Source organism: Mus caroli, unplaced genomic scaffold (assembly GCF_978045245.1).
Source record: "Mus caroli unplaced genomic scaffold, Mus_caroli_1 scaffold_2, whole genome shotgun sequence".
NCBI classification, from domain to species: domain Eukaryota; kingdom Metazoa; phylum Chordata; class Mammalia; order Rodentia; family Muridae; genus Mus; species Mus caroli.
Window position 1 is genome coordinate 161330288 of NW_028227257.1, and position 19104 is coordinate 161349391.

The window sequence follows — 19104 nt, forward strand, 5'->3', positions numbered from 1 at the left end:
ATGGATCACAGCGCCCCCAATGGAGCTAGAGAAAGTACCCAAGGAGCTAAAGGAGTCTGCAACCCTATAGGTAGAACAAGAATATAAACTAACTAGTACTCCCCAGAGCTCATGTCTCTAGCTGCAGATGTATCAGAAGATGGCCTAGTCGGCCATCAGTGGAAAGAGAGGCCCATTGGTCTTGCAAACTTTATATGTCTTAGTACAGGCGAATGCCAGGGCCAAGAAGTGGGAGTGGGGGGTAGGGGAGTGGGGATGGAGGGTATGGGAGACTTTTGGGGTAGCATTGGAAATGTAAATGAGGAAAATACCTAATTAAAATTTTAAAAAAGGAAAACAAATAAAAGAAAATAGTCAAAAGACATAAACAGATGTTCCCCTGAAAAAATATAAAAAGATGCCCAATCACATTAACCAGGAGGAAGGAGTATACTAAAGCCACAAATTTCTTTGTTTTAAAAGAAAGGAAAATAGCAATATCTATAGATGAGTTAGCAAGAAGAATCCCTAACATAAGGGAAAGTTTGGTAAACATACCATACCATCCAGCAATCAAACATCATGAATTTTTCCATAGAGAAAATGAACACTTACATCCATGCACAAAAACATTGATCCATCTATACTTCAACAGCTGAGTGACTGTACTATGCAATTTCTATAACCATATAGTTCAATTTCACGATAAACAAACATAAACTTGTGACATAGGCAACAACTTGGAATAAGCTCAAAAGAACCCTGTGAGATGGAAAGGCTAGGCCACCAGGAGAATACACATATCATTTGCACTATTCCATTTTTTTAAAATAACATTTTGAAAAGATATAATTTAGAAATTGTGTGCAAACCGCAATAGTCCTTGCCAGGGTTAGGGCTGAGAGAAAAAGGGTAGCTTAGTGTGACTATAAAAAGGTAACTCAAGGTCATTGTGGTCATGGAATTCTTTTGTCCTGTGACTGTAGTGGAAAATTTGAAAACCTATGGGTGGAATAAAATTTCATAGAACTAACTGCACATCACACAAACAGACACACACACACACACACACACACACTGAATAAGGTCTGGGGGTTGTGGGTCACTTGACTAGTGTGGATTCATGCCTGGGAGATAATTAGGAAACATGGTGTGAGAAGCAGGAGTCCCTAGCATTTGGCCTTGCCCAGTTTGACAGTCAGACAAGACACAATGATGCCTATCTCTACTGTGTTCATTGTAGTGACCATTTTGGAGTTTTGGTTTCTTTGAACAAACACAGAAATGTTATAAGAAGAATGTTTTTGTTTTTATCCCAGGTGTGGGATGTGGGGCTGCTTCAGATTGTTCACCACAGCTGACTATGATTTGCCTCAGGTTCTAACAGGGGCTGCTTTTGCCAACTGCAGATAGTTTTTGTGGTTGTGTGACATTTGGAATTCTGGGGTCTTTTCAGAAGGTATATAACTGCTAGGGCCCTGATATAAGGGTTGTTGATTGTTTGCTGTTGGTCACAGTTCAGTAAGTAGTCATGCACAAAGAAGAAAGAAAAAGAAACTAGACATCCCAATGGGGAAACCAAACTTGTCCCAAGAAACTTGCAATGCCCCAATCAGCAGGAAGTAGTCTAACAATAATGTCACCCCCTCTGTTCCCAATCCTTTCTCCCCCTATCTAGTGTTGGAAGGGTAGAAAAGGCGGAGGAGGGTGGAAGAGAGAAGAACCCACAAAATAGTCAAAGTCCACTTAGAGTTTACTTCAAATTTCTGGTAGAGAAATTATACTATCTATACTTTGCAAGGTGTTTCCTTTGGGGAAATTGGGTAAACATCAGAAGATCTCCAATTTATTACAGATGCATATGGCTCTCCAATTATTTCAAAATAATGGTCCACTTTAATGCACTGAGTTGACTATTGGTGAGGAAATGCTGCCAAACCAGACAAAATTTGGTAGTTCTTAACAAAACCCACAAACTGTTTCCCAAGTAGTAACCTTTCTAACATATTTCTAGATATTTTCTACCCAGCTGTACTTTTTCTGTTCATTAAAAAAGATTTATTTTTAATTTTTAATTATTTGTAGGGAGTGGGGTGCACATAAGTACAAGTACCCAAGGAGGGCAGAGGAGGGCATTGAAATTTGCTGGAGCTGCAGTTACAGGCAGTTGTGAGCCACCAATGTGGGTACCAGGAACCAAAAATGTACTTTATGACTAAACTTTGTAAAGCCTGGTTTGTGGATTTCTATTCTGTTTGGGCATATTTAAAAGCTTTTACATACAGGGAGATAGTTCTTATGTTTTCTAAACTCTGATGGTTTTAGCTTTTGTTGAATATTATTAGCATTAAATATCTTGTATATTCTGTGAGATAGGTGTAAATTTCATGTTTTTTCCAAGTAGTTATCCATTTATTACAGTACCATTTGTAGAAAAAATCCTTCTACTTCATCTGTCAATATGATGTTCAAAAGCAACGATGCCTCATTCCTAGGAGTATGGAAGAATAGATCGTTAATTCATCAATTCATGTTGTCTATGTTTCCTTATGGCAAGCATTTGTCAAATTTAGGACCTTCTTTTATTACTAGTTTCTTGAGAACTGTTTTCTTTATATGAATGGCTGTCGAGTTTTTTTTTCTTTTTTTTTTAAGTTTTAATATTTTTATTACATATTTTCCTCAATTACATTTCCAATGCTATCCCAAAAGTCCCCCATAGCGCCCCCCACTTCCCTACCCACCCATTCCCATTCTTTTGGCCCTGGCATTCCCCTATATTGGGGCATATAAAGTTTGCAAGTCCAATGGGCCTCTCTTTCCAGTGATGGCCGACTAGGCCATCTTTCGATACATATGCAGCTAGAGACAAGAGAGAGCTCCGGGGTTCTGGTTAGTACATCATGTTGTTCCAACAATAGGGTTGCAGATCCCTTTAGCTCCTTGGGTACTTTCTCTAGCTTCTCCATGAGTTTTTTTTTCAAATGCACTCAACTATGAAGAGTAGCAGGGAGAGGCAGTTGGGTATTTGAATGCTAAGGAACTTTTAAATTATTGTGAAAACTCGATTGAATTTGACAATGGTCATATCGAATATTATGGAGAAAAAATGTTAAATTATTGTAATAGAGTTTAACTATAATACTAGGTTTTACTTCAAACCCACTGATACTACTTAATATAGGCCCTCCTGGACATCAGTAACTGTCCTCTCAGATAGCAAGGTGTTATTAGACACGTTTCTATTCAGTTCTGATCAATGCTTCAGACACTTATGAGATGAATGACTACATGTATTTCCCAGCACCTTTTAACTTTGAATAAGTTTAGCGATGATTATAATCATTGGCATAACTTATAACTTTATATTAAACAAGTCTATTATTGAAGCAAGCATTAATAAAATATAATATTTTGCTAGAATTATTTTTATGACTGGAAATCAGTATTAACGTGTAAAGCAAAATTTCATTCTTTATATTGTTGAGAATTGGCTATTAAATTGTATTTCTTAAATTTATAATGAGGATTATAAGAATATAATAATATATCAAAATATACTTAAAAAGCAAACATCACATGTATCTATATAATATATTATGTGAAAGGGATAAATAGATACTAACAACTGAAATAATCACACTTGCATTTCTGTTCACTTATGTTAAGGAACTTTATTCTGGGTACAAGTTTGTTTTCTAGTTATATTTATCATATGATATATTTCAGATGTTTTGTAACAATTTCTTCTTTTTAATCTTTGCAAATGATAAATGACAATATGGCTCTTGATTTTTTACAGATCAACAGACAGAAAGAAGACATTGAAGTTAAAAGAAAGTTTGCCAGTATAAGCAGCCATTATGGAGGCAAGGTTGTATGGAGTCTATCTATCTATCTATCTATCTATCTATCTATCTATCTATCTATCTATCTATCTATCTATCATCCATCTCTCATCTGTCATCTATCTATCTATCTATCTATCTATCTATCTATCTATCTATCTATCTATCTCTGTTGCTATTGTTATCTCTCTGGGTTCAAGAACATGCCATTGCTTTCTCATATATGAGTTTAAATAAAAGTGCTTGATATCAAGAGTAGGTAATGCTCTTGCAGAAGAGCCTTGTTCCTAGCACATAACCACCTCAAACCCCAGCTCCAAAGGATCCAATATCTTCTTCTGAGCTCTGAGGGCACCAGCATCCATGCCTACACACACACACACACACACACACACACACACACACACACGCACGCACGCACAAAGAAAACAAGATGCTTGAAAGTGAAACAAGATTGGTAGGTGGGAGATAGAAGGTGAGGGAAACAGGGAGGGAGGAAAGAAATAAACAGTATAACCCCCAAGCCATGTTTTCAGACAGGCTCCTGTAAACCCTAGGCTCCAAGTTCCTGCCTCACACTTTCCCCTTTCTGCTTCCCCCTCCTTCCCACCTTTATACAAACCTCAGACTGTCACCTCCCCGGCTTTACAAAGACTGTCCCAACAGCTGCTGCCAAGGAATGTATCTGTTTCAATGTACTTTCCTAGAACAGTGGAATAGAGGGACACCCAGTTCCAGTTACCACTCAACGCAGGCACAGGAGGGCTGTGCAACTAGTAACAAAGGCAGATTAGCATCCAGTGAGAGTGAAACTGCCCATTCTGGGATTCCTGCTTAGGGAAGGACAGGTAAGGGATGGAACGCTAAGGTAAAATGAGAATAACTGTTGGCTCTTTTGGGGCAGAGAGGAACATTTGGCAAAGGAAGAGAAGCTTCTATCTATACAACACATCAAACCAGAGAGGGGGTACATTTTCTGCGGCCTCCTGCAGCGTCCCTCAGTGTATCTCCAAAGATGAAAAGGAAGTTGTCCTCGAAGAAATATGTTAATACTGCAATTGTTCCTGAAGCTACAGTCACTGAGACAACAGTCACTGTTCCTGCCACTGCTGAAATTTTCACACAGCTCCTTGCAAAGCCTTCAGAGAAGCATGTAAGAACCATGCACAACATCACTGTCTACTGCACTTCAAGTACTTCATGTGTACAGGGTTGTTGTCTTGTCAGCATTTTTCAGGCCCCATGTCTCCCACTTTCTAGCCCATTGTCAAACACACCCAACACTCACTTAAGAGTGCATGCTCTGGAAACTGACCAGGGTATCTTGGTAAGTCCCTCGCTTTCACAAAATGATACTGTTACCCACAGTAAACTGCATTGTATAGGTTAGTTCATAAGACTTTGTAAATCTCTGTTGGATTAGTAAAATCTGAGACCTACATTCTTAAGTGCTTACTAGGGCGAATTGCAATAACCCCTTGCTGATGTCTCGCTGAAGGAAATGAAAGAAGCTGGTACTTTTGTTTCCACAAGGGTTCACACTTCTCAGCTAGATTAAACAACACTATTGGGAACAGACATGCATAAGTTATAAGCTGTTGCTCTCCTTAACCATGTTAAGAAACAGTTCTCTGAAGTTCTGCTGCTTGGTGGCTTGTGAGAGTTAGGACGGCACCATCCCCATGGGCTTAGGTTGTAAACTGCATGCAAAGGAGAAAGCTAGCTAAGTACAAGTATTACTGTCCCTCTGTTTCCTGGTTGTGCATAGAGTATGACTAGATGATACAACTTCTTTCTGCTTTGACTTCGCCATGATGGGTAGTACCCTGGAACTAAGAGTCAAAATAAATCCTTTCTCCCCTAAGTTTCTTTTGTAAGGGTATTTAACAAGAGCAACAAGTAGCAAAGGTATAGCTTATTACTCAGCACTGTATTCCCCAAGACTACTCTTTCAAATGACCCTGGGGAGGACTTTCTTTGTCCTTAGCTGTGGGGATAATGATAGATCTTGGTGCATATAGTTTGTGGGCACCATAAATTGTTTAACTAAACAAGATTTTAGATCCAACTGGTAACTCACTGGGCCAATGTATACTAGGCCTTTAGATCTTCTGTGTCCCTGAGTCATGTTCTGCAAGGTTCCATGTTCTTCTTCCTATAGGTAGCAGAATCTGCCTAACTATAGGACATGGAAAGACAGAGCAGAATTATACAGTTGTGTGCATTTTGCTACACAAAGGGGACAGGAGAGAGGGGGAGAGGGGAAGGGAGAGGGGGAGGGAGGGGGGAGGTAGGGAGAGGTAGGGAGAGGGGGAGGGGGAGAGAGGAAGGGAGAGGGGGACGGGGAGAGGGGGAGGGGGAGAGGGGGAGGGGGAGAGGGGGAGGGGGAGAGGGGGAGGGGAGGGAGAAGGAGGAGGAGGAGGAGGAGGGAGGAGGGAGAGGGAGGAGGAGGATGAGGAGGAGGAGGAGGAGGAGGAGGAGGAGGAGAGAGATCCAGAATTTATCAGGGAAAGTCTGTCCACCTGGAAGGAAGAATCAAGAAGTGAGAGAAGTCATTCCCAGCTGGTGTGGTAAAGGCAGGAGGCAGAGTCAGGAGGCAGGGGTGGAGAGAGGGGCAGAGAGAGAGAGGCAGAGAGAGAGAGAGGCAGAGAGAGGGGGGGGCAGAGAGAGAGAGAGAGAGAGAGAGAGAGGCAGAGGCAGGCAGATTACTATGAGGCAAAGGCCAGCCTGGGCTACAATAGTGAGCCTGGGGACAGCAAGGACTACACTGCAAGCCCTGTCTCAAAAACAAAAGAAAACCAAGATACAAAAATAGGGAGGGAAAGAAGGAAGGAAGGAAGGAAGGAAGGAAGGAAGGAAGGAAGGAAGGAAGGAAAAGTGTTTCTACTGGAAAGCAGAGTCACGTGGAACACTGTGTAAGCCTCTGAGGAAGAGGCTTTGCCATGACTGACCAGTGACTCAGTTCTAGAAGTGACTGTTTTATAATCCTGATATTGAGAAATGCTTTCTTTTATGTTCTCACCAAACAAAAACTGATCAAGGGGATGGGAAGATCGCTCAGTGGCTCCAAGGGCAGTACAAGCTGGACAAAACATGAGGATCTGAGCTGGAGTCCCCACCACTCATGTAGAATGCCAAGTATGGCTGCTCATGCCTTGCCTCTCACCATTCCCAGGTGAGACTGGCCAGCCAGCCAGCCTAGCCAAAGAAGTGTCTGGCTCAGCAAGAGATCCTGTTTCAAGAGAATGGGGCACAGTAGAATAAGACACATGAGGCCCTCCTCTGGCAGGCCTCATATCTGTCTGTCTGTCTGTCTGCCTTCCTGCCTGCCTGTCTCTCTCACCCCCTCCCCTCCCCTCCCCTCCCTCCTGCCTCCTTTCTGTCTCTGTCTGTCTCTCTGTCTATCTCTCTGTCTCTGTCTCTCTCTCTCTCACACACACACACATACCACATCACAGACAAAAATCAAAACACTGGTGTGAATGTTCAGAACAACCTGCAAAAGGAACAGGGAGACCAATCAGCCACCCTGGGTGAGCATAGCAGAGGATTAAGAGCTCCTTGCCCAAGACCCATAGTTGTACCACCTAGCTTTTCCAAAACAAAAGGATTATTATAAATGTCTAGAAATGTAGCTCAGTGGTAGTGTAGTCACCCATCATGTCTGGCTCCATAGGTTGGTTTTATTTTCAACACTCACAAAAGACAAGTTTTTCACCGTGAAGGCTGACATCATAGACACAGATTTTTAAGAGTACAGATCTAAGAGACATTGCTCTATTTGACAGTGAAGAAAGGCGGTGTTAGGGTTTGGAGGGTAGCTCAGAATCCCATTATGCCTCCCTGTCTGTTTCTGGTGAAGTTTTTACCTGGCAAGGAGAGATGAGCTTGTGGTCTTACAAGGTCACTGACTTGTAACACTCACTTTGTGAGTGTTCATTCCTGAAAAGTAGGTTTGAAAACCATCTTTAAATGGATTCCGGAATGCTTTTCACAGAATAAACTTGAGCACTTTGTTACTTTATTTATGGGTGTGTCCAGGCCTTAGCTGAATTCATGGTGCCCTAGTTTAAGCCTTAGGCTTAGTGAGCTGGTGCTGGGTACCTTGTTCTAGGTGAATGTTCCAGTGGCCAATGCAGTGGGTACCTGTCAAGGATGTCTGCGGTTAAGATGCTAGATGCTGACTGTAGAGGACAGAAGAGAAGCATCAACAGCCAGGCAGAGCAGCTGAGCTCCCAGCTGAGGTCCCAGCTGCAAGGGGAAGATGCAGGAGCAGCCCTCCCTGTCACCTTCATGACCCCAAGGCTGGAACTGAATCTTAGAAATCTGGGTCAGAAGCTCCTGAGCCCTCAATATAGATACAAGCTGAGCTGAGCTTTCAACATCAAGAGAGACACAGACCCCCCCCCCCACAACACACATACTCACTGCTGTCTTCCACTGAAAAGACACAAAAAGAGAAAGAAAAGCTGACGTAGGGTCTCCAAGAAGCATAATTTCAGCCAGCCTTTCTCCTAGTATTATACCCTCTTTGAATCAGAATGATCTAGAGGTTTCCAGAGCTTCAGAGAACATTCTATCAGTTGGTTACTCTCTTTAGCAGTAAGTACTAACTGGACAAGAGGAGGGCTCCAGGACCTAAGCTGGTCCTTACATCTTAACTGATTCAATTTTAAATGTATTTCCCGGTCCACAATTGTTGCTGTCACCTATGTTAGTAGTTCTAGTCCCAAAGCCATCTTCCGTTTTCATATTAGCTTTGTCAGTGCCACACAGCTTAGGACCACTTTTAAATGTTTAACTCAGGGGGTCTCTAGACCTCTTGAAATGACCTCTAAAAGACTTTATAATACCCACTACAGGCAAATGACCACGTGGAAAGCTCACTGCAGGAACTTTTACATCAGCCATTTCACTTCCTAATTAATCATACTTATTTTTGAAATCTGTGTCATTTGGTGGGAACAGAGCACATGCTGCCTTGGGGGAGACAAACAGTGATAAAGGCAGTGTTTAGCCAGTCTGAAAAACACGGCACACACATTGCCTTCAGATTTCAGCTCATAAACAGTTTCACAACATGCGATTCATATTTGTACAGGATAATTATGTAAAGTTTATTTTTTGATAGCTGCAAAACAGTTCAAATACTCAGGTTTCATGTATCAAGGTTAAATAGGATTTTTGGCATTCCCTCCCCCTCAGGCAACCCCAAGTAATTAGTTAATTAAGGTCACACCCAGTAAATACTTCTCTGGAGGACTTTGAGAGCCTCCTTTGGGGTAGCCTTGTCTACGATGACAAGCCATATGGCATGTGTTTAGGTCTGCACAGGGCCCGTCTTGTGGGAAATAGGACAAAGGGTGAGGTCCATCTTGTTCCCATTCTCACAATGCAAAGCAATTCATGTAGGCCAAAAAGCAAAGGAACAAACACTGTTTAATACTTAACACTTAATAATGACTAGTAAAATATTTTTGTAATAGTTTACAGTTATGACTATAATTCTGCAAGCTAGTAATTTTTAAATGATTATATGATACTAAATTATTATCACCACCATTCAACCCTTTTGTTTGGCTAAATGACACATAAGCTTGAAAATAAATTGTACAAGGGAAAAAAAGCAATGAACCTGTTATTGTTTCAGTATTTCATTAGTTTCCCCTGGTAACTGAGCCACATAGAGAAGTTCCTGTGTGTGACATGTGTGGTCTTTGGAGGCTGTCAAAGGTATTTATTGTATTTAGATGATTATGTTGATGCAAAAGAATTCCACTTATACTGGTTTTATTATGGCATGAACTTGTGCATACATGTGCTGTGTGTGTGTGTGTGTGTGTGTGTGTGTGTGTGTATGCTACATACCCCAGGCCAACTAGCTTGTGAGCTTCCAGGAGATTCTCTTGTCTTAATCTCCTCTTGTTTTTGCAGCAAGTGCTGAGGTCCCAGGTGTGTGCCTCCATATCTGGTTCTGGGTATTGAACTCGGGCTGTCAGGCTGGGCCAGGAGACACTTTTACCCAGTGAGTCATCTTCCTGGCCTTAAAGTTGCATCTTCATTTCTGTGAGATTAATCACTTTCCCCTGTGGAAACAAGTACAGATCAATCACACACTACAACACTTGCCTTGCTTTAAAATCAAATGCCCCTACAAGAACTGTGTCTTTAGTTTCTGCTCCCAGAGACCCAACCTAAGAATCCTATATAAACTTAAACTGAGTTTAGAAAGCTGACACTCTGTTACACTGGAGACAAACAGGAGATCTGTGAGTTTGAAGTCAGCCTGGGCCACATAGTGAGTCTGTCTCATAAACTAATTAACCAGTTAATTAATTAAATAAAACTCTACCTAAAGGTAGTTTTTATCTTCCATAGAATCTTATGTTGGGTAGTTTGATGGCAAATCACACACATACTTTCATTAGAACTAAAAATTGTTAGAGAAGTTAGCATTTAATATTTCCTGAGCAAATGAAAAGTCACATGAAGGCCTTTATGCTGTTTAATAGCATTTACATTTACTTATCTGTGAGAGTTCGTTCTTTCCTTCTACCCTGTGGGTCCTAAGGACTCACGTTGCAGGGACACTCAGTGCCAAGTGCTCACACCTGCCGAACCATCGTTCCTGCCCGGACATTATATCTTTATCTCACTTGTTTTGTTGAGGAGAAAAAAAAATGTAAAACTTTGTTACACAGCATGTTAGTTTAATTATGCTGAAAACTGGAGATTTGCCATTTTGCCAAAGGTGGGAAATATATAAATTGAGCGATTTCCTTACCCTCCCCAAAGTACTCTTGGCCAGCCATGGTGGCAGGTGCTAGGTCCTAACCACATGTGAAATGTCACCCTTAGTGTCTTGGTTCTACATAGGAGATATTTCACCCTCACTCTGTAGGAAGGGCTTTGTTTAGTTTGCCTGGGCTTCAGCCCCGCCCCAGTTTTCTCACCAATGACCTGACACCAGAGCCTCTGTAGAGATCCCAAGCACTGGCAGCACTGGCACAGGTCTTTCCCACACCACTGCTCATCCACACTGCCACTGTTGCTGGGCCTAAGGCTGTTGCTTGGCATTGCCTACTGTCCCAGAGAGGCGTCAGGATCCACACTTGAAAGGACCACGCCAGGGGTGGCCACTGCATGTGGGCTGTATTGGCTCCCTGCTTGGATCTACTAGCTCCACCAACCTGTCCTTTCTTCAGCTGTGACCTCTTTCACCCAAGAGCTCCAGACCTCAACTTCTTCCTTAAAATCCAAGAATTGGTCTAGAGAGTTAAGAGACATCATTATTTTTTCTCTTTGGAAATTTAAGCTTTGCTCCATTTCATATGCCTTTGGCTTTCTCCTTAATGTAATGTGTTCATTCATTAGTGAATCTGAGCTTATCAGGCAGACAAATGCACACTCTAATCCCAGCACTTTAGGAGGGGCTGAGGCAAGAGGATCACAAGCTTTGAGGCCAGCGTATACTTAACGATAAGATAGATAATCTCTAAACAAAACTTTTTTTAAAGAAGCAAGGAAGGATAAGTTATGAAAGGAACATTGTTTATTCCATAATTGTTATATTTTACTTCCAACTTTCATTGCCAAACAACTTCAGTGGCCAGTGATAGCCCACTAATGCTAGGTGTCTTAGTCAGGGTTTCTATTCCTGCACAAACATCATGACCAAGAAGCAAGTTGGGGAGTGAAGGGTTTATTCAGCTTACACTTCCATACTGCTGTTCATCACCAAGGAAGTCAGAACTGGAACTCAAGCAGGTCAGGAAGCAGGAGCTGATGCAGAGGCCATGGAGGGATGTTCTTTACTGGCTTGCTTCCCCTGGCTTGCTCAGCCTGCTCTCTTATACAACCAAGACCAGTCCAAGTCCAAGTCCAGGAATGGCTCCACCCACAAGGGGCCCTTCCCCCTTGATCACTAATTGAGAAAATGCCCCACAGCTGGATCTCATGGAGGCACTTCCCAAACTGAAGCTCCTTTCTCTGTGATAACTCCAGCCTGTGTCAAGTTGACACATAAAACCAGCCAGTACACTAGGCAAATCCAAAGTCCTTATTAGCTCTGTCTGTGCAGCTGGAATGGGTACCAGAGGCTGGTTTGCTGTTGTGGAGGCTAGAAATTCTCCCACTTCCGTCCCCTGAGTGTGTTTCACTATGCTTAGCAAAAAAAGGAGAATGTTATTCTATCTTTTAATAAATCTTTTTAAAATGAGGGCTAGAGAGATAATTTAGGAGTTAAAAGTGCTTGCTGTTCCTGCAGAGGACTCAAGGTAAGTTACTAGAAACTACATCAGCTGGATCAACTCCTAGAGAACCTACATATACACACAGACACTCACACACACACACAGAGAGAGAGAGAGAGAGAGAGAGAGAGAGAGAGAGAGAGAGAGGGGGGAGAGAGAGAGAGATGGGGAATGTAAAATAAGGATTTAAAAAAAATTTTTACCAGTGCTTGCAGACACCTCTGTACTAATCTCATGTAGGAATCATTTGTCCATGTATATGTACATATCTTTCCAGTCATTGGATGAATTGGAGCCATACATGTTTAGATATGTATGTGTATACATATATGTGTATGTAGCCATATATATTATGCCACGGCTGTTCATTTGCAGTTTCCCATCTAAGGCCCAATTCTTGGCAATCTTAACATGATAGACCACAAAAGATAAAAAAGAAAAAAAAGGTGTTTCCATTTCCTTTTTTAACATTTATTTTCATGTGTCTGGGGAGTGCATGTGTGACCATCAGAGGACAACCCAGAGGAGTCCATTCTCTCCTTGTGCCCTGTGGGTTCTGGGGACCAATCCCAGACTGTGAACTTTGCTGGAAAGCACCCTTAAGTGCTGAGCACCTCTCTGGCCCTTATATTTTAATAACTTTTTTCCTACAAAATTTTATGTAACTGGTCTTAGTCATATTTCCATTTGAAGCCAAAATTTCCATCATCTTTTGAGCTTTTATTTCCTTGTATAGATCTAAGTTTCTCTCCATGATCATATTCTCTCTTTTAGTCTGATGATGATGAATTCTCAGCTTATGTTCCTATAAAAAGATATCTCCATTTTGCCTTCTTTTCTGAATCTGGAAGGCCAGGTTGACAGGCTTTTTTCTTTTTCTAATGTCTAAAGATATGACCCCATTGTCTTCAACCTTCTGATAAGAAGCCTACTACTATAAATTTGGTTTTCTTTTTGTGTGTCCTCAAAGACTTTCCTGAAATGCAATGTAGTGAGCTTTGCTATAGCTATAGAATGCATAGATTTCCTTTATGTGCAATGTAATTCAGTGGTAGAACACTTGCCTAGCACTGCAAGGCCTCATGCCCAGCACCCCCAAGCCCCCCAAATTTCCTTTTTATATTTGCTTTTCAGCAGAGATGCTGTGCATTTGGGCATGTGTTGTCCAACCCTCAGGCCACCTCTTAATTTACATATATATATATATATACATATATATATATACATATATATATTCTTATACAATCTCCTAAATTTATTATTTGATATCTATTACTGATAAAGCCCGTCATTAACAAAACTTATACAGGGTGCACGCACGAGTCTCTCAGACCATCTGAACTGCTCTGAAACCCTTGTATGTTCTGCCCACGAATACTAAACTTTTCCATGTACCTCTAACTCTTCTTCCTTCGCCTTCCATGGATACCCCTGGTGTATTTGTGGTGTTCAAAGATAGCTGTTTGCTAGTAAGATAACAATTATGTTCATATAAAGGTCGATTGATCATTTCATAAGCATTTAGATAGAAAAAAATCATTTCTTCCTTAGTGTCTTAATTTCCTTTCCTGTCACCATGGTAAAATGCCCTGACAAAAGCAGTTTGGGGTGAGAAGGGTATATCCTGGCTCGAAGCTTCCTGACAGCACCTTGTAGCTGCGAGGGAGGAGCTCCTGACATCCATCCCTTGTAGGGATGAACATCAGGAGCTTGTGGCAGCCAGTGGATTGCCATGCACTGTCAGGAAGCAGAGAACAGCGAACACTCTTGCTTAGCTAGCCTCCTCTTTATGCAGTCTAACACCCAAAGGTAAGTCATGCTGGGACTCACTTATCTCTATTGACCTAACCAGGATGACCCTTCACAGACCTGCCCAGAGGCTGCCTCGTCCCTCACAAGCATGCGCAGAAGCTTGTTTTCTTACTAATTCTGTCTCATCAAGTTGATAATTGAAAGTAACCATCACACTGAGTTACAAGATGATTTTGACCATGATGCATTTAAGGAAAATGATGAGGGAGAAATCCCTTTCACTAAGCTCAGAAAGAGTATCCAAACCTTCACACCAACAGGAATTAAAGAAAAAGAAAACAGCTATATGTGGATATTACAAAGGCTGTAGTAAATTTTATGGCAGTTAATAAGCATGATGATGCTTCTTTGATTACAAACCTTGGCTATTGACTCCAAATTTAAGAAGTTGTTTCATATAAGTGTTAAGAAATTTTAAAAGCATGAGTTATATCTAATATAAGTAAAATTTATTTATGCCTGGTACCCACAAAGGTCAAAGAGAACACTGGCTTCCCTGGAACTAGGGTTACAGATGGCCGTGAGCCACTATGTAGATGCTGCACATGGAACCTGGGGTCACAGCGAGCACAGCCACTGCTTTTCACTGCTGAGCCATCTCGCCAGCCCCTGAAATGAGGATTTTCAGTTTTGAAATTTGAGTTATAAACTCAAAAAAGAAATATCCTTGTGGAAATGATTCATAATTACCCTTTGATAGTACAAATAGAGTCATGTATTTTATATTTTCCCTCTCAGAAAGGTAGACCATCCAGTTTCATTTCCATCATTGCTTGGCAGTCCAGTGTTTGCACCCGCCAATGCAATAACCACATAAAGACCAGCATGTGTATTCCAGAGAAAGAGGAATGTCAGCAGCTGGCAAAACAGAATGTGCTGTGGCAAGGTGGAAAATTTGACTTGGGACAAGGAACAAATATTCTAGTCAATATGAGTGCTTTGCTTTCTTTGTTTTGTTTTCAATGAAAAGAAATGGTGTCGCCATTGTCACGATTGCGCTATCTTTGGGGAAGACTGAATAATTATTTACATTTCAGAATATATGTTGTAACACAGACTTATATCTAGGTCCATAGTTGATCATCCTTTGGGAAAAATAGAGCCTGAAAAACTGCTACTGAATTTCACCATAAATCTTAAACACAGAATGTTAAAATAAATCTTTAATCCCTGACATGAACTTGGATACTGTAAAATAAGACATCAATGTGTTTTGATATGGCATTTTATTTTTTATTTTGCTTTCCTTAATTATCTGAAATGGACTTTTTAAAACTTGGTTTATATTTCTTTCGCATTGTGGTAAAAACATTGAGATGCTTGGAGCTTTTGTCCAGTGACCTTAAAGTTCTACAACTGAGTTCACCTTGTTACCACATGCTTTGCAGAGAGACCATTCCAGTGGACCGTCCCTGCTGGGGACAAGTGAGTGGAGTGGCCCTTAAATGTGTCTGTCTCCTGTCATTTGGAAGACCTTTTTTTTTTGTTTTGTTTTGTTTTCCATTTTCTTAATTCCTCCCCCCAGTGTTTCCAATAGTGACAAAAGATCTGCGTTAAAAGTCAGGGATAAAAGGATACCTTCAGGCATGGTGAACCTCTAATTTTGACTAATCATTATTTTTGTCTTTGTGAGACAGAGTCTCTCTCTCTCTCTCTCTCTCTCTCTCTATATATATATATATATATATATATATATTATATATATATATATATATATATAATATATATATATATAAAATCAGGCTGGCCTCAAACTCACTTCCAGGAACCTTGAACTTCTAACCCTTCTCCTCCATACCTGAGTGCTGGTATTGCTGCTTTGCTCATCAGGGTTTGGACCAGGTGTTTCTATGTTCTTGACTTCTTATTCAAAGAATTGAGATAAAAGCTTACATAGATCTTAACGTAACAAGGAAGCTTCATTCACGTCAAAGCAGGAGTAGAGACTAGAAAGGAATATACTAGACAGCAAGGCCACTCAAATGAAGGTTTCAACAGCCTCAAGCATTACTTGGGAATTCCTTCTATTGAGTTTAAAAGAAGTTTGCTTGTTAAAAAGTGCAATTCAGATGCTTCTCTGTTTTGACTGACAGATTAAGTTACAAAAATGTTTTCTCTGCCATGGGTGTCCCTTTCTAGAATGCATCTAATTGAATCATATGATGCTCAATCACGCATAGGTATAAGATGGTAGACAGTGGATCCTTCCTAAAAGGCCACTTTGATATTATAGTTTGCCCTATTAGGCACACATCCAAACACTAGCTTAAGACAGTGAGGCTTCCTACTCTGTAACCAGACACAAAGAAAGTGCCAGTGAATAGAATCTGTGTAAGTTTGATGCTTGTTAAGGAAAGGAGAAACTTATGGCATTGTTCAGTGGGGGTTGGTGTACACCTCTACACAGATTGGGGTCCTCAGTTAACAGGTGGCTAGATGCATGAGAATGAGCTGCACCCATAGCACTCAAAGATAAAAGTCTCAGAATGCCGAGTGCTTTGTTAGAAGAGGGTTATGCACATAGACCAAACTAAGTGGAGTCCCCAGTTAGTAAACTGCCCACTGTGCTTGCCTGCCTCTCCATCACACCAGGTTTATGCGTGCTGGGGATAGAACTCAGAGATGTATGCATACTGGATCTGCACTCTACCAACCAAGCTACATCCTCAGTCCTGAACTAGGTCTGCTGCTGAATCTCATCACACTCTACTTACTACATCAGTTTTCATTGTGTTAATCAACGTAGTTGTCATACTTTTCATAACTATCAATCAAGAAAACAACGTAAGAAAAGAAAAATGTGGTTTGCCCATGGCTTCAGATATTCTTGTCCATCATATCAGAGAGGGTAGAATGGGAGCAAAGCCACTCACATCATGGCTGACGAGATGCAGACTGAGAATTGCCTCCACTAGCTAGCTTCCCCATTTTCACCTTTTGTTCCATGGCTTCCCCCTGCACCCTGTCCATAGAATAGTGCCACATATGTGGAAGCTGAATCTTAGAGTTGAAAATTCTCTATCAGATATGCTTAGCACTGTACCTCACTAACCCCATATGCAGGGCTGGGGAGATTGTTCACTGTGTAGTATTTTGATGTGCACACAAAAGAACCTGAGTTTGGATTCTCGGCACCACTGGGCATAGCAGTGTGCACCTGTTTATTGCAGCACTGGGAGGTGGAGACAGAAGAATCCTTGGGGCTTGATGGCCAGCCAATCTGACCAGTCAGTGATTTGCAAGTTCAGTGAAAGACCTTTATAAGGTAGAAAGTGACAGGGCAAGAATCCCCTCTCTCTCCCTCCTAGCACCCACTCCCACCAAACAAATACAGTAATTATCTCATAAGCACTTCTAAATCTGGTCAAGATGAGAATTAAGATTAACCCATGACCTCGGTAAAGGGGCTTTCTGCCAAGCCTGATGAGTTTAGAACTCACATGGCAGGAGAGAACCAACCCCAAAATTGTTCTGTGATCAAAACTGTGTTCCATGTTACACACACACACACACACACACACACACACACACACAAATAGGCTAAATAAAATAATAAAAATAATTTTAAAACAGATTGACCATCAAAATCCAGAGCTAAATGTAATCTGATGCTGTGATTTCTCTGAACACTCCCCTTGTACCACCTACATACATTACACCTTTGTGCATGTAAGTTCGAGCAAACTGACACAGGTAAGTGACTGAGCTTGTGTCATCCAGACACATCACTTCTTGAAAAGTGTAAAGGCGCATGGGGACTCAGTGGTTAAGAGCACTCATTGCTCTTTCAGAGGACCTTGGTTCAATTCCCAGCATCTATATGGTGGCTATAGCAACCGTGCAAAGCTCCAGTTCCCAGAAATCTGATGCCTTCTGACTTCTGTGAGTCTCAGGCACACAGGTGGTGTACATACAAGCAAAATACTCATGCACATAGAGTAAGTCTTTTCAAAGGATTTAGATATATAATGGTAAAAGTTAACTCACTGCTGTAGCTGTCATCTCCAAATGTGTATGTGCACTATGCACACTGAATTTTAGGGATTCATTGAGACTGTGAGGACCTCTGGACTATAGATGGCAAATTTTGAGTCTCTATTTCCAAAAAAAAAAAAAAAGACAGAAAAACTATCTTGATGCATTAATCGTAAATATGACGTTTTGTCTCCACTGTGGTTCCTTCTCTCCACAGGTTACATTTCTACTACCTAATATGGTGCCTGAAGAATTATTTCTGAAATATCATGCGGTTAAGGTATGAAAATGACCTCTAAAAACTCGGTTATTAACCTCATGGTCCCTTATAGATTCCAGCCAGTCCTAAGAAGTAACAAAGCCTATCACTTTCAGGAAGTAGAAGTGTGGGGTTAGGAAGACTTCTGACTTTCACAGACTTTCAAGGGTCTCTCATTGTTCTCTCAAAAGAATCTCAACATTTTCTTTCACTGTTGGTGGTAATCAGGGTTTGTTTACTATTTAGCAGAAATAGCCTTTTCTCGTTGAGAAGGGAGGAGTGATGACATTTGTGTCCTTAACCTTGTGCTGTGTTTTTTTTTTTATCATTGTTATTATTAAAAGGAAGAAGAAAAAAAAGTTTTGGAGAATCAAATAGAGATTTTAAAAACTGCATTGGAGGATGAGGGAAAGAGACTGGAAAGGTACCAGGCTTAATGATTCAGGGCTATCCATTGGCAACAGAGGCACTTTTTAACCACCCGAAAATGTATTCCAGGTTTAAAAAAGATGCTGATCAGGCCAACAAAAACTGGGAGAAGAAATTTCTTATCCTCAAGAACAGGTACAGTGTGGGAATATATATAAACTGGACTTGTAGAAATCTAGCCACTCATCCTTTTAGACAATGAGGACTCCTCTGTCTCTCTTTATATATTAATAACTGCTAAAGGGCCTCATGTACTTTTAACATGAAACACAACATAATTGGTCTAGAATAGAGAAGTTTTCAGAGTCATATAAATGAAAAAATAATTCAAAACTTTCATTCTCTAGTTCTTTGTTTCTATCCTCAATGTAATCTGGCACATCCAGGCATCTTTCTCAGCAGCAGTTTGCACCTAATAATGAAAATTGGTCTGGATCATCTTCACAAGTGCTTAGTGTACTGGATCCTTTACCGACAAGTCCTGTCCCTCGCTCACCTTTACTCACACATCACTTAATTTCTTCCCCCTGAATTGTTTACCTTTCTTTTT

The 19104-nt window shown here is 41.0% G+C and overlaps 1 protein-coding gene across 1 annotated transcript in view; it reads left to right on the forward strand.

Annotated features, from left to right (window-relative positions):
* The window catches only part of CUNH10orf67 (chromosome unknown C10orf67 homolog), a 99498-nt gene that overhangs the window by 63480 nt on the left and 16914 nt on the right, over nt 1-19104 (forward strand). Inside the window, exons 9-13 of the mRNA XM_021155844.2 lie at nt 3782-3853; nt 4732-4980; nt 18084-18146; nt 18470-18549; nt 18624-18689. Of these exons, the coding sequence (XP_021011503.1) occupies nt 3782-3853; nt 4732-4980; nt 18084-18146; nt 18470-18549; nt 18624-18689 (530 nt within the window). The remainder of the gene's footprint in view (nt 1-3781; nt 3854-4731; nt 4981-18083; nt 18147-18469; nt 18550-18623; nt 18690-19104) is intronic.